Source organism: Carlito syrichta, unplaced genomic scaffold (genome assembly GCF_000164805.1).
Source record: "Carlito syrichta isolate Samal-C Ts95f unplaced genomic scaffold, Tarsius_syrichta-2.0.1 Scaffold314018, whole genome shotgun sequence".
NCBI lineage: Eukaryota > Metazoa > Chordata > Mammalia > Primates > Tarsiidae > Carlito > Carlito syrichta.
The window spans coordinates 294,853-310,301 of NW_007258114.1; the positions used below are offsets into that span (position 1 = coordinate 294,853).

Sequence of the window (15,449 nt, forward strand, 5' to 3'; positions counted from 1 at the left end):
AAAAAGGAGAAGAAAAAGAAAGAAATGCGGAGACTTGGGACCGTGGGCCGCAGGCTCAGAGCCTCTGTGGCATCTGCCACTCAGTGAGGGAGGTCACTTCCGCCTCTGAACCTCAGCTTCCTCTTCTGTGAGTCAGAGATAGGACAACATCCCCTTGGGCCCATCCTGAAGCTCAGAATGAGATCAGATTTGGAGATTAGTGACAGCACAGTTCAACGCATCATTGTCACGCCTGGATTCTGTGCCAGTGGGGTACAGCAGTGGGCACAGCAGGCATGGCCTGGGAGGCCCACGGGCCAGGGCAGGTGTGCAGCAGTGCCTGGCACATAGTGGGTGCTCCATGAGAGTGCCGTGACCGGAGCTGTGGGCCTGAACACCGCATGGCACCTGGGGGACAGGGTGGGTGTGGAGGTGAGAGGGGAGTGCTAGACGGGGTCTCTCAGCCTGGGTTTCCCTTCCGCAGCCGCCCAAGGATGACGCGGCCATCGTGGGGGCCGTGAGGCTCCTGTCGGTGCTGATCGCAGCGGTCGCCATGGACCTGGCCGGCCGCAAGGTCCTGCTCTTTGTCTCGGGTGAGCGCCCTGCTCTCGGCTCCCCCCTTGTGCCTCCAAGGCTGCTGCGTGTTGGGCCTGGCTGGATGTGAAGCCAGCGACCCCGGCCCAGCTGCCCAGGGCCTGCCCTTGGATGGCCTGGGAGCACAGGGGCCTGCCTCCCCAGCACCTGGCACAGCCTGGCATGGGCCAGTGGCTCTAGAGAGTGCCACCGGGGCTTGGTATGTGAGTAAACATGCCAGCTGTGGCTTGCTGCTCCACAGGGGGTCTCCTGTCCCAGGGAGCCAGGCCCTGCCTGGATGACAGGTGGGGTGCAGGGTGCCCAGGGCTCTGTGAGGCGAGCTCCGAGAGGAGCAGCAGCTCAGTGCGTCCTGGCCCTGCGGGGCCACCCGTCTGTCCATAGCAGCCATCATGTTTGCTGCCAACCTGACGCTGGCGCTGTACGTCCACTTCGGCCCGAGGCCTCTGACTCCCAACAGCACCGCAGGCCTGGAGAGCGTGCCCTGGGGGGGCACGGAGCAGCCCCTGGCCGCACCTGCCAGCTACCTCACCCTCGTGCCCCTGCTGGCCACCATGTTCTTCATCATGGGTGGGTGCAGCGGTGCCTCCACGGGGTGTGCCAGGGTGCTGCTGTCCTCGTTTGTCTGGGGGTGGTCAGATGGAGGGTCCCTTGGTAGCGACAGAGGAGGCCTCCGCCGGGTACCCTGCAGGGCCTGAGCCCGCCCTCCACCCTCTCTGTGCAGGCTACGCCATGGGCTGGGGGCCCATCACCTGGCTCCTCATGTCCGAGATCCTGCCCCTGCGCGCCCGCGGTGTGGCCTCAGGACTCTGTGTGCTGGTCAGCTGGCTCACCGCCTTCGTCCTCACCAAGTCCTTCCTGCCAGTGGTGGTGAGTGCCAGCCCTGGAGCTCAGGGACCGCCTGAAACTCTGTGTAGCTGGCCAGGGAGGGCTCAGTGTTGGGGACTGTACTGGGGACCCACAGTGGCCCTGGGAGATGAACACGAGGCCCAGTGGTCCCATGACAACCTGGCAAAGGATCTCATTACAAAAAGCAGGAATAAGTTAGAGGGGTGGTGGGGAGCCATTCTGAGTCAGGTCTCCTGCAAGCAGCCCCGACAGCCAGCCCCCATGCTCTGTCTCGCCCTCCCAGGTACAGGGTCCCTCCTAGGTCTTAGCAGCACACCTGCTGCACCCCCCAGCATGAGGGCGGGCCCCCCACACACACGCACGCCCAGCCCCTGGCTCAAACCAGCCAGAATCTGCGTATTCCAGCTGCAAATCCCCACAAGGGAGAACCTCACTGGGGCAGCGCAGGACAGCGCCTAGCGGCTTCCTCAGTGAGTGGGACAGACTGAGGGCGGGGAGGGTGGTGAGTCAGCCAGGCACCCAGGATGTGCACACACCCTGCCAGGCCTCCAGCAGCTGACCTGGGGGTGAGGGAGTGCCTGAGCTGAGGCCAGGGCAGAGTGGGGCCTCCGAGCAGGGAGGCGCCCTGGGAGAAGACGGGGTAAAGACTTCGAGGACCACAGGAAATCGGGGCTCTGTCCTGGAGGCAGTGCGAGTCCTGGAGGTCTCTGGGCAGGGCGAGGCCAGGTGAAGGCCCCACACGGCTGGCCGCCACCAGCAGGCCCACGCCTTCCAGGGGTGGGAGAACCTGGGTTCTCCCAGTGATCCCGCACCTGTCTGCCCCCCAGAGCGCCTTTGGCCTGCAGGTGCCTTTCTTCTTCTTCGCGGCCATCTGCCTGGTGAGCCTGGTGTTCACAGGCTGCTGCGTGCCTGAGACCAAGGGCCGGTCACTGGAGCAGATCGAGTCATTTTTCCGCACCAGAAGGAGGTCCTTCCTGCGCTAGAGCAGAGTCCCTGCCTGGAGGGGCCAGACCACCGGGTGGCAGGGCCTCTGCGTGGGCTGCAAACTTGCACCCTAGGACCAGGAGGCAGCAGCCAGAGCACAAGAGGACTGGCCAGGAGTGTGACTGGGCCCCACCACGGCATGCTTTCTGGCTCTGACCAGGCAGTACTGTTGTCCTGCCACAGCCCGGCTCAGGCAGCCCACGGAGCTGCGTTCAGATCAGCTGAGACCACCAGCAAGGAGGCAGCCAAGGCCACAGGAGAACATGTGACCTGTTGTCCAGGGGCAGGGCCCTGCAGGCGACCTTGGGCCCAGCTCCTTACTTAGGTGCAAGGGCACTCCTCACAGAAGGCTGCAGTGAAGACAGAGAGGACAGGGCTGGAGATGGCAAAGCGGCATGGCCATTGTGTTCTGGACACTCAGCCGCCACCAAGCATCTGGACATATGGACATGTGGAATGTGCTGGACTTTCACCAGTCAGGGCACAGGACCCAGGCGGCCACTCCCTCCCACCCAGCCCCTGGAAGCAGGCAGCTCCTGGCTGCAAACTGTGTTCACCCTCTTTGTACAAATAAAGACAGAGGGCTGCAGCCCTAGAGGATGGAGTAGGATCTACTCCAGGAGTCGGAGCCCCTGCCCCAGCAGCCAGTCAGACCCAGACTCAGCACAGGAAGCCGGCCTGCTGCCCCAGGCGGGGTCCCTCCATGGCCACTCCTGACGTATTCACGGTGAAGCCAGAGAGGGCAGCAGACGGGCACCGGTGTGGGGGGAAGCTGGGCTCCTGCCTTCCTGGTGGGCCCTGCCCTGTTGGGCTGGCGCGCCCCTCATCCCCCAGCCCCTCCCACTTGGAACCGAGGCAGGAAGCAAGGGTACAAGCATACGAACCACAGCCTCGCTTTATTGCTCAAGACGAAGGCCAAACACAAAGAACAAGGGCATACGTGGGAGGCCCAAAACACAGTCCAGACACTGGCAGGAGCAGGACCCGGCGGCCCCACCGTCCTGGTCCCCTCAGCCACTCGGAGAGACATTCCTTGCCAAGCAGGGCCCCCAAGACATGTCCGCTGGGAGACAGGGCCGTGGGATCCAGGACCACATGGCCACAGCCTCACTGGGAATGTCCAGCAAAGAGCCTGTCCGCTCCAGCCTGTGACCAAGGGTCCTTCCTCCTCTGTGTCCCGCCCTAGGGCCTGCCTGGCACCCACCCCATTTCCCCACGGGTGTAGGGGTGATCCTGGACACACCCAGCCAATCCCCCTCTCAGGCTGTCATGAGGCCCCTCTGGCAGGGGCAGGAAGGCAGGGCAGAAGGAATTGAGCCCCACTATGGTAGGTAAGAACAAGCAGAGGGGGCAGGCCCTGGCTCCCCGGGAGGTAGACAGGTCTCATTCACCGCACACAGAAGCAGACACACACACACACACACACACAGCCCTTTGAGCCCAACACAGGCCTGAGGAAGGTGGCCCAGAGAAATCGTAAAGGCACGTGTCCGCCAAGCCGGTCACTGTAGGGCCCCTGCCACCGCAGAGTCAGCCTGATCAGACTCCAGGCAGACTGCGACTGACCCAGGAGCCCCAAGTGCCCGGGCAGTACTGGGCAGGCCTGGAAAAGGCCCCACTCCCAACCCAAGAGCCCACCACTCCAGCCTTAAATGCTGATGGGCCCAAAAGGCCTCTCGGGAAACAGCTCCGGCACAGGCATGGGGCTTGCGTCTACTTAACAAGACCCAGTCCCTGAGCTAGCAGGCCTGGCCGAGGGTCTGGGGAGGGGGAAGGCCGGGAGCTGGGTCCCCCGTGGAGTGGTTCCCATGCCAGCCCTGCCCTGCCCAGGCTTGCCCGGGCCCGTCAGACACGCCCAGCAGCTGAGGTCATGGCTGAGGGAGGATAGAAGGGCTTCCCGGCCCAGCTCCACGTGCTCCCCACGCAGGACTTGCTCCTGGTGGCCTGGCATCCTGGGCAGCAGGTGCAGCTCTCTGTGGGGAGATGGCTCTGGCCTGGGCCCGGTTCTCAAAAGGCAGATGTTCCCTGAGGGCAGGGCTTGGGGGAAGGCGGCAGGACCTGCAGTGGGTCATGCCCAGCCTCTCCTGGTGAAGTGGGGGCCGCTGCTGACACAGCAGGGCTACCAGATAGGGGTGGGCACCCTCATGGGTGCTAGGGAGAGCCTGCTCCCACACTTCCTTAGCACCAAGGCCTGAGGTGGGGTAGTGAGGGAGGTGGGGCAGCTGGGATATCCTAGGTGGCCTGTCCAAGGTCCCTGGCGTGGGCGGGGACCACTCCCCATCCAGTGGCCTGGTCACTGCCAAGCTGCTATGGGTACAGGGCACACGTTCAGAGTTCTGTGGGCTCCCACAAGAAAGGAGTGGCAGCAGGGCTGGACCCGTGGGCCGCATGGGAGGCCAGGCCGTCCTGGCCCCAGGTTCCACCTGCCAGGAGAACAGGGGCAGGTCCCTCTGCTCCGTGCCCAGGCCCGAAGCACCGGTGGCAGGAGCCTGCCTGACATGCCTCCCCTCGAGCTGGAACCAGCAGCTCCAGAGAAAGCTGCCCTCAGGCCTTGGGCAGAGCACAGCAGCCCTGCCAGTGGCATGAAGTCTGCAGATCCACGCAGTGGAGGGACGAGCCAGGTGGGCGTCGTGTATGCAGAGCTGCTGTAGCCCGGGCCCCAGCACCAGCAGCGTCAGGGGCTCCTGGCTTCGGCCATCTGGAGGAAGGGGCAGAGGAGGATTCTAGGGGTGGGGACGTGTGCAGAGGAGCTGATGGGGGCCAGGCAGGGGCTCTTCTTCCAGGCTGACCTTGGCCGACACCCAGGCCTTCCCTGGAAATGCTCATCCAGAGCCGGGCGGTGGGCGGTGGGGAGGGGCACCCAGCCCATCACAGCTCTCCCTCCAGGGTCTCGGCGAGCTTCTCCTCATCTGCCTGCTGCCTCTGCTGCTGGATCCTGGCATAGGAGATCGCATCGCCCCTGGGGAAAGAGCAGGCCTGTCACCTGGTCTGTGGGCTCCAGGCCCGTAGCCCTCCCAGCCACAGCCCGGTTTCTGGCCTGTGACCCACATGCATCCCAACTTCCCCAGACAGAGATCACTGCAGGGATAGCAAAAGCCTGTCCAGTCACCTCTGAGAGGGGCACAGGTTGCCTAAGACTCCAGTCTTGATCTGGGCTCTGCAGGACAGAGAGTGGCCACTGATCGGGATGTGTGGTATAGGACCCTGAGGGGAAGGGCTCTCATGAGCCACAGATCTGCTACCCCTGCCAAGGGCCGTGATGGGGCAAGAACCGGCCACCCAGAAGTCTTGTGAATGCCCTTGCCCTCAATCCCCAGAACTGAACACCCTGGAGATGCTGATGAGAGTCACTGCCAACTTCTATGCCTCGGTGTCCAAACCAGAGAAAAGGGGCCACTCTCAGACCTCTTCCCTGAGACACCAGGAGGCAGAAAGGGACAGTTCCACCCAGGGGCTAGGACCCAGCAGACGTACTTTTTGCCGAGAGCAGAGAGTCCGTACAGTACCCCCGTGGCAAAGGCGATGGCGTTGCCCAGCAATGTGGTCAGGGTCAGACTGATGACGATGGGAATGACAGCCATCCTGGGGGGGAACAGAGGTCAGGGCACTCCTAACCCATGGCTACCATGGTCTTTCCAGGTTTCCCAGATGCCCCAGCCCCCTTCTCGGTCAGCTGTGGGGCAGGAAGGGTCCCCTAAAATACACTCGTTCACAGCAAGGCTTTAGAAAGTCCTCGAAGGCCCCTGAGCTTGCCTGTAAAATTCTGCTCATTTCTGTCAACAGGATCCAAAGCTTTCAACAAGCTTGTGAAAGGGTCTATGACCCCGGTAAAAGAGTTACACAGTATGAGGTGGCCCAACGCTCTCACCACTGTCCACAGAAACAGGCCACCTTTTGTCTCAAGGCCCGGAGGGCAGCTGTGTCCTTTACTGGCTGAGACCACAGCTAGTCACCTGCCATCTCTATGGCTCAGCCTCTCTACCGGGTGAGGCAAGGCATGGTAACTACTTCCCATGATGCCTGGGGCATCGCGAGCCTACACACATGCTCAGAGGAAGACAGTGACGCCAGCCACGCCTCCACACACATAAGGTCCCCACAATTCAACCACATGGAGTGCAGGGTCTCATCACAAGGGTCATGAGACCAGGGCCAGGAGGTAGCTCAGGCCTGCCCAGGCCTGGCTATGGTTTGGCGCCACCTGGTGGTGGGGTCCACTGGGCTTAAACATCTATAGGGCTGATTCTCCACCAGGGGTGGAATTTCCAGACCAGTGTGGACTCCTGGGCTAACAGGACCAGTGCCCAGTCCTGTCACGTCCCTAGAGAGGGCTGCCTGAGAGAGGATGGGACTCAACCAACTGCATTCTGCCTGAATTTCATTTATGCTGACATGTGGTCATGAGATTTCTCTGTAGTTAAGAAATTTCAAGATAATAAAAGAATGATAGAAATGAGAACTACAAAAAAAAAAGGAAAGAAATTACAACGGAAAAGACTACAGAGGTGGGGGACCTTCTGACAAATCAAAATTAAAGGCTAACAACAGGCTAGAAAAATATCTGCAGGAAACAAGAGTAAAAGATTTTGAAATCTTTAATATAGAAAGCACAAATAACTTGCTAAGTAAAACACTAAGATTCAGCCAGATGCAGCGGCTCACACCTGTAATTCCAGCCCTTTGGGAGGCCTAGGCAGGAGGATCGCTTGAACCCAGGAGTTCAAGACCAGCCTGGGCAACATAGCAAGGCCTTGTCTCTATAAAAAAATTTAAAAAGTAGCCAGGAGTGGTGGTGCATGCCTGTAGTCCCAAGCTACTCTGGAGGCTGAGGCAGGACTGCTTGAACCCAGGAGGTCAAGGCTGTGGTGAGCCGGTGATCATACCACTGCACTCCAGCCTGGTTGACAGAATGAGACCCCAACTCAAAAAGGAAAACAAAAAAAGAAATCCCTTGATAGAGAAGGAATTATCTTGAGGAAAATTAGGGGTTGTGCTTTTGTCTACTAATGTGATCCTTAACAAATTCATAGGAAGTCCATGGAGTTAAGAAACAAAAAACAAAAAACAAAACGAAGATTCCGACTGGTTAAAAAAAAAACGGAAAATTTTCAAATAAGAAAATGTAATTACAACCTATAGGAGAATATTTTACCTCTCAGATAACAAACAGATGAATACAAATGAATACAAATGAATACAAAAGAGAATATTTTACCTCTCAGATAACAAACAAATGGTACACCGCCCTGGGCATCAGGGTGGGAGGACAGGGGAGAAACTGATGCAACCTTTTATAGAGCAATGTAGTCACATGTATCAAAATCTGTTTAATGATCATAACCTTTGACCTAATAATTCCACACCTGAAAGTAGATCCTAAGGAAATCATAAACATGGGAAAAGTTTTACCAGAAAGATGTTCATCACAGTAGGAACATTTACATTATAGCTAACAACAAATTAAGAAAAGCATGATATATCTGGCTAAATTCCTATCATTAAAAGTCATGGTATAATGCCTTTATGATAATGCTGAAAATGTTTACATCATTACATTAAGTGAAAAAAATCAGGATACAAATATATATAATGGTTATAACTATGTTAAAAACAGGCTTTAGAAAATGCCTGATAGCCAGACGTGGTAACTCATGTCTGTAATCCCAGCACTTTGGGAAGCCGAGACAAGAAGACCACCTGGGCAACTTGGCAAGGCCTCCTTGCTACAATAAATCAAAAAATTAGTTGGGCATGGTGGTGCATGCCTGTAGTTCCAGCTACTTGGAAGACTGAGGCAGAAGGATTGTCTGAACTCAGGAGGTTGAGGCTGTGGTAGCCATGATCCCATTACTGCACTCCAGCCCTGGGCAACAAAGTGAGATTCCAACTAAAAGAACAAACAAGCAAAAAATTGCCTAGAGACAGGAAGGACATTTCAAAAGGTTAACAGGTAGTGGGGCTTGAAGGAATGGCTTTCTATTTCCAAATTATTTTTAATGAAGATATATGACTGCTAGCATTTTTCTTTTTTTTTCTTTTTGAGTTGGAGTCTCACTCTGTCTCCCAGGCTTGGAAGGCAGTGGCATGCTCCTGCCACCGCAGTCTCGACCTGCTGGGCTCCTGCAATCCTTCCACCTCAGCCTTCCAAGTAGCCGAAACTACAGGCACGCGCTCCACATCCCGGCTAATTTTTTTTTTTTTGAGTTGGAGTCTCACTCAGTCGACCAGACTGGAGTGCAGTGGCCGCTCCCGGCCACCACAGCCTCGTCTGCTGGGCTCCGGCAATCCTTCCGCCTCCGTCTTCCAAGTAGCCGGAATTACAGGCATGCGCTACCATGCCCAGCTGATTTTTTGATTTATTGTAGCGATGAGGCCTCGCTGCCCAGGCGGGTCTCGAACCCGTGGGCTCAGGCAATCCACTCACCTCAGCCTCCCAAAGGCGCGGGATTACAGGCTGAGCCACCAAGCCCGGCTTAATTTTTTATTTATTATAGAGACGAGGTCTCACCAAGTTGCCTAGGTGGGTCTCGAACCCTTGGGCTCAGGCAATCCTCTCGCCTCAGGCTTCCAAAGTGCTGGGATTACAGGCCAGGCTGAACCACCGAGCCCAGCCTGCTAGCATTTTTCAAACAGTTTTTTAAAAACCCAAAGGACACAATGCTATGTGAAGATTGGTATTTTGTGATCCCATGTTCCTTCGTGATTTAGACACCGTAGGGAACAGCTCCAGAACTGAGCATGCACCTTGTGCTCTTACTGTCAAAACTACTGGGCCTCCACACAGGGGAAGAAAGCTTTGTTCTGTATTAATTTCTCAAAGGTGATGGCGCTGCTGCCAGCCTCCTATGCATCAGACATTGTGTATTAAACTTATCCTGAAATTAGTTCAATGTCATGACTCAGATGGGAAATATTATATACTGATTTCATTATTAGAAACAGGACAATTTTTTCTTTCTTGATACTGTGTTTCACTCTGTCACCTAGGCTGGAGTGCAGTGGTACCACAGTCTCAACCTGCTTGGCCCAGGTGATCCTTCCACCTCAGCCTTCCAAGTAGCTGGGAATTTTTTATTTTATTTTATTGTAGAGACCAGGTCTCACTAAGTTGCCCAAGCTGGTCTCAAACCCCCAGGTTCAGGCAATCCTCTTGCCTCTGCCTCCCAAAGTGCTGGGATGACAGGTGTGAACCACCATGCCCAGCAGGACAACTATTAGGAAGCATTACTTAGAAAGCAATACTTTCTGCTGTGCAGCTTGCTCTTCCCCTTTCAGGCCAGGACATCTAGGTGGCCCATGCTCTTTGGAAAGGCACAAGAGAAACACATCCTGTGGACATGCTACAATCTGTTTAACAACTCCCTACTGGTGGACCAAAGTTCCAGATGTTTCCCACTTTCCTCTACTGCACGTGGCACTGCAACAGGTGCTCACATGCTCGGAACCCTCACAGACCATGGCATGGCTGCAGGCTGAATTCCCAGGGGCGAAGCACCTGGACACATTTTTGGCAGTTGTCATCCAGCCACGCTGCACAAAGGCGATCCCAGCTTAAACCTCCACCAAGAGGAGAGAAAGCCCCTGTGCCCTACCCACCCTCACCTGCCCTTCAGGTCATTTCGTCAGCAGGATTCCGGAACCCTGCCCGGCAGTCCTCACCCGCAGTAGAAGACAGCCTTCTGCCAGGAACGCAGCCGGTCCACCTTCTCCGCCACCGTGTTTGCAAACTCGACAAACTGGCAGCAGAAGGGCGCCTCGCACAGCAACAGCACAAAGGCATTCATGCTGCAGGGGCAGGGGCCAGAGAAGAGCACGACTGACGACCCCGGGCACGAGCAGCCCCAGGGCCAGGGCCACGAGCAAAGCCACCCTCCCTCGCCCCCTCCCTTGCCCTCCTCCAGGAAGCTGCCTGGCCGCTCCAGGGCACCTGCTTGTCCCCTGGAAGGGCTTCTGCTAAACGTTCCACCGCGCCCCAGCTGCTCCCCATGCTTGTCTCCCCAGCAGAACTGAACTTGCCTAGAGAGCAGACCCTGGGTTCTACTTCCCTCATCTATCTGGCCTGGGAAACAGGGGGAAAGGGACCCCTGTCATGGTGTGTGGGAAGCCTGAGGTAGGTTCACCCGCAGTCGGCACTTGGCAGCCATGCCAGCTATGAGTACTAGCGCCACCATCACTGACGTCCCCACAAGCGCTGGGAAGGCTGCCCTACCAGGACAGTGGAGCGTCGGAGCCAGTTCACAAAGTCACAGGGGTGACCACGCACCCAACACCCTAGGGCCCAGGGACACACAGACAGGTGCAGCAGACACAGGATGGCCCTGAGAAGCCTGGACCGGGAAGGAGAGAACTCAGCAAGCCCTCTGTCCAGCCCCATGTTTGGTCTGGGAACAGCTATGTCACTGGTGCCGAGGGTACCTGCTCTGGTCTCTGTGTTCTCCATGGGTAGATAGCAGTCAGTTGCTAGACAGCCCATATAATGCGCCAGGCCCTTCTATCTCCCCCAAGCCTGGGAAGAAGGTGTCATCATGACACCCTTTCAACAGAAAGGCAAGGTCCCCAAGAGTCACCCAAACCCCCGCCCCAGCCCCATGAGGCCTAGGGGAGGAACTCTTCACAACTCCTAACATCCATTCCCACCTGCAACTCCTGCCCCAGCCTCCCACGTGCCAGGCCTCCACCATGCATCGGACTCGACCAGGCTCCAACTCCAGCCCACAAAGCCAGGCCCAGGCTTCCCCCACCGCTGCCCGTCAATTCTCATCCCTACCACCTTCCGCCAGCCAGGTCGTGGTGCCCCCACCACAACAAGTCCCTGAGTCACCCAGGGCGGGACCTGTACTTTGCCTATCTGGTGCCCTTCAAGTCCCACAAGGTTACTAGCAGACTCTGGGCACACAAACCACTTTTCATGTGCCTCAAGTGGACAGGTCTCCTCCATCTTCTCTTCCAAGGAGATGGAGCTGCCTGGCAGGAAGTGGGCATAGAACCCATCTGAGGGTCCTGTGAGTGGCTTCCTGTGCCAATTTGGACTTGCGCTTCCCACTTCCCTGGCATGGTTCCCAGCCCTGAGCTGGGTATGCCCTCCCAGCGCTCTGATCCTCCAAGTTCTTAGCCGGACTCCCAAACCATGACCCTGGGACCCCCCAAGAGTGAGGGTCCGTTGTGGTGGGCTTGGGGCCTACAAAGTTGGCCTGGGTAGTTGCACAAGAGATGTCAGTGGCCCTGGCTCTGCACCTGATAAAGGCCTGGTGGGCATTCCCCTGGCCCCAACTCCTCCTTGAGAAACCTGAACATGGTACGTGCATGATGGAGGGGAAGACCCACCCATGCCAGAAACCCACATGCCCCGAGCCCCAGCAGGGTAGGACAACAGACACTACTCACATCATCCACACACCAGCCGCGATGTTCAGAGGGTGGACAGTGACGCAGTTGAAGAGGCCAGAGATGGCGCAGGCTTGAAAACAAGAGACAGGGCAGGATTAGCAGGGAGGAAGGGACGGGCCTGCCGGGATGGTAACCAGGAAGGTCTCAAGAATCAAGAGTAGTCCCTGGCGTTCAGCACCCGGTTCTTCTCCACCAGCCATCTGAGGAGGCAAGGGTAAGACTAGGTGGGGTGGAGGGGCTTGTGTCAGCCCACACGGGTGGCACAAAGGCTGCGGTGGGTCTCAGAGTGGCCTACTCTCTCCATCCCAACTCGGAGGAGCAGCCCTCTGACCCCACACCCCTGGAAAGTAATAAGGGTTAAGGAAGGGTTACAGAGATACGTCCCTGCAAGGGCTCAGGTCAGTGCCCTGCGTAGACTTAGCCCTTGGTAAGGGCCACTGTCCCTATTCACAGGGCAGTCACACAAGAAGTCCTCTGCCTGTGAAGCATGGCTGGGATTCTGGTTGGGACAAGGGCTGCCTCTCTTGGAACCAAGACCGGAAGCAGGCAGGACCTGGCCAACAATGCCAGCTCTGACATTCACCCTAGCCGGGGCCTGGGCATATTCTCTTCATCTTCCTGGGCTCAGTTTCCCTCTTGCATGTCAGCAAGTCCCATAGCCCAGTCCACCCACCACTGAAATGCCAAGGGGGCCGCAAGGGGATGGGGCTATCCTCTCCCACCCGAGAACGTGGCTTCTCCAACACCCAGAAGTGCAGTCTTGACCCCCTCCCAACTGTGCCTTCTGGCAGGGTCCCCGCCCCCACAGTCCCTGTAGCCCAGAGCCCAGCTCCATCAGGAGCTCCATCCAGGAGCCTGCGAGGCACATCTGGAGAGCCACTGTCGGCAGGAAGCAAGGCTGGCACGGCTGGGGTGGGAAGCGGGACCTCGCCTTGGCAGCCAGCTCATGAAACTTGCATTAGCTCCTCTGCACCTGATCCCTGACAGGAGGCTGGAACTGCGCCACATCCCCGCTTTCCATGTAACCCTATGCAGACAGCAGGCCAGGGAACCAGATGGAGTCCAGACTACAGGGACGCCCTCCTGTGCCCCCGGGTCTCCTTCCAGAATGAAGCACTCCAAGGTGGCACTTATTCCTCAGCACGCCCTTAGGAACACAACCTTCACCCAGTGAGGGGCTCAAGCCACAAACGTGGGGGGCACTGCCTGCCCTGCAGTGCCCCAGGATAGCTCAGCTCCCGCTCACTTCCCGGCAGCAACTGGCCTCACAGGGCAGCCTGCCTGGCTTCCTGCTGCAGTCAGTGGTCACCTCCAGCTCCAGTGCCACACCCGGTCTGACCCACAGCCAGCCTTGGGGAGGACCCAATCTCAACCAGGCCAGCAGGCTCCAGGCAGGAGTCCCCTAACAATAAAGGACTTGAGGATGTCTGCTTGGGGGTCTCAATGCTGGCATCTTCCACACGAAGGAGTGGCAGCATGCAATCTTCTCACCAGTGAGCCAGTGCCCCCAGGTGCTCTTCAGACCCTGGGAAAATGCCTCTCTCTGAGGCGCTCACTCCAGAGGAAGGCAACCCTACCCCAAGTGACCATCTGGGCACACAACCTTTGTTTGAATTCCTGTTGCATCTCTAAAACACCGACCTTTTGCATCCTACCTTGTATACAGTATTTGATATTCAGATGACAATTCAGGGTGAAGTCACAAATGTACCTGAGGCTTTTAGCTACAACATACCAACAGCACCAGGAACTCCTGGGTGCCCACAGCACAGAACAGAATGGGATTCCAAGGTTCACCTGAGAGTCGGTGGAGGCTAGGGTCACTGGCCAAGACGGAGGCAGGATGGTGGCCTAGAGACCGGAGTCGAGACCTTTCTCCTCCAGCAACCATTGTCACCCCTCCGCTCCGCCCACTTTAATCTGCCCGGAAAGAGGTAACCAAACCTGAGAGGAGCCAACCGAGGGCTAGCCTTGAGCCCTCTGGTAGGAAACCTTGAGCCCTTCCACAAAGTCAACAGTGTGCTTGCTCTGAACAGCAGCGACAGGGACAAGGACTCGGGTCGTTTTGTGGATCAGGGCATGCCTTGCCAAGGGCAGCACAATCCTCACCCTGCACCATCCTGCATGAACCTCCTCCACCCACCTGGAAAGACTATGGAACTCGAGGGTAACCCCGAGAAGGTGTTCCTTCTGACAGGAGAGCTGATGGGGTCTTGCCCTTCCCAGGACCCAGCCCTCCGTGCCAGGAGGCACCATTTAAGCCCACAAACTTCCTTAACAGACACTCCCTTTCTAAGACCTTGTGCTGTGCCAGCTCCGGTGATTCACAGTGCTGAGGACAGAGAGGAAAGCACATCATTCAGTTTTACATATGCTTTATAAACTGAATAAAGGCTATTAAAAAAAAAAAAAGACTTAATCTGCCTTTGGAAGCCCAACTGTATGACTTGTTTTTTTCTTTGAGTTGGAGTCTTACTCTGTCACCCAGGCTGGAGTGCAGTGGCACGATCATGGTTCACCATAGCCTCAAATTCCTGGACTCAGGCGATCCTTTTCCCTCAGCCTCAGTCCTAAATCCTAAGTAGCTGGGACTACAGGTGGATGCCACTGCACATGGCTAATTTCTTTTTTTTTTTTTTGTAGAGAGACAGGGTCTCACTGTGTTGCCCAGGCTGGTCTCAAACTCTTTGACTCAAGCAATCCTCCCACATCAGCCTCCCAAAGTGGTGGGATTACAGGCATGAGCCACCATATCTGGCTAACTATATGATCTTTATTTCCTTCCTGTAGCAAATCTGCCTCCCTTCTTATGTTCCTTTTGGGCTTGTAAAAGACTCTGGCTTCCCTGGGAACTTGAGGTCAGGGCATGTGTCTAGGGTGTGTTCGGAGGGCAGGAGAGGAGCCAGTGAGACACAGTAGCAAAAAGGGAGTTGACAGTACACAAGAGACCCAGGGAAGAGGCCGCCACCGCTCCCAGCTCACTTTCTGGCCACTCTTAGGGGGTCACCTGTCCCCTGACACCAACTGACCCTTAGGAAATTTCCGCCCAATGGCTTCTTGCCACGAATCTAGCCATACCTGTACCCGCTCCCCCTATAAACAATCTTAGCCCAAAGGTTAGGAAAACGGCTGTCCCCACCCATGCCCAGGTCAAAACGCTACCCGCCAGGCTGGGCAGACAGCCCTCAAGCATCCTAGGAAAATTCCACGACAGCCTGGAGGTGGGTGCAGCCATTGGCCTGAGCCACAGAGGCGGCGATCGAGGCGGGGTGCTCGGTCACTTGCCCCAGGTCAGTGACCCCCTCCCTGGGGAGGGTTTCTGATCCCTCCTGGAAAATTCCCAGGCCCGCCAGCCCAGCCCTGGGGACAGAGGCGCCCAGGCAAGAGCGGTAACCATGGCAACCCCAAGGACGCCGGCTCCCTGCTGCCCCAGTCACTTCCCCGGCCCGGGAAGTTCCCCGCAGACCCCCGACCCCACGCGAATCCCTTCTCTCGGGGGCGCGCGGGGCGGGGCCGGGACGCGCATGCGCGGCGGGCGGCGAGCCCGACCCCTCTCTCCCACAGAGTACTCACAGACGGCCCCTAGCACCCCTGACAGGCGACACAGCCAGCGATACCACCACGTCATGCCCTCCTCCTGCGCGGGCGGCGCGGAACCG

At 57.3% G+C, this 15,449-nt stretch overlaps 2 protein-coding genes across 3 annotated transcripts in view; one reads left to right on the top strand and one right to left on the bottom strand.

The window, feature by feature from the left end:
* SLC2A6 (solute carrier family 2 member 6) overlaps positions 1-3,007 on the top strand; it is a 7,677-nt gene extending 4,670 nt beyond the window's left edge. Inside the window, exons 7-10 of the mRNA XM_021718934.1 lie at positions 464-572; positions 955-1,140; positions 1,295-1,440; positions 2,247-3,007. Of these exons, the coding sequence (XP_021574609.1) occupies positions 464-572; positions 955-1,140; positions 1,295-1,440; positions 2,247-2,402 (597 nt within the window). The 3' untranslated portion in view covers positions 2,403-3,007. The remainder of the gene's footprint in view (positions 1-463; positions 573-954; positions 1,141-1,294; positions 1,441-2,246) is intronic.
* A 2,146-nt stretch (positions 3,008-5,153) lies between these two features.
* On the bottom strand, positions 5,154-15,443 carry CACFD1 (calcium channel flower domain containing 1). Of its 2 annotated transcripts, XM_021718932.1 has the most exons (5): positions 15,364-15,443; positions 11,788-11,860; positions 10,063-10,188; positions 5,878-5,985; positions 5,173-5,362 (listed from the first exon to the last, which is right to left on the bottom strand). In XM_021718932.1, exons 1-5 carry the CDS (start codon positions 15,416-15,418, stop codon positions 5,272-5,274), a joined length of 453 nt encoding a protein of 150 aa, XP_021574607.1. In that variant the 5' UTR covers positions 15,419-15,443; the 3' UTR covers positions 5,173-5,271. The 2 variants fall into 2 exon arrangements, with proteins under 2 accessions (XP_021574608.1, XP_021574607.1); XM_021718933.1 differs by lacking the exon at positions 15,364-15,443 and having other exon boundaries at positions 5,154-5,379; positions 11,788-11,920.
* Positions 15,444-15,449: the final 6 nt, after the last annotated feature.

Bases quoted from the DNA above. Each gene is read 5' to 3' on its own strand.
- CACFD1 (XM_021718932.1), bottom strand. From the start codon at position 15,418: ATGACGTGGTGGTATCGCTGGCTGTGTCGCCTGTCAGGGGTGCTAGGG. The intron at 11,861-15,363 runs GTGAGTACTCTG...CTTGTTTTCAAG, and splicing joins AGGGGTGCTAGGGGCCGTCT to CCTGCGCCATCTCTGGCCTC. The intron at 10,189-11,787 runs GTGAGTAGTGTC...CTGCCCCTGCAG, and splicing joins GCGGCTGGTGTGTGGATGAT to CATGAATGCCTTTGTGCTGT.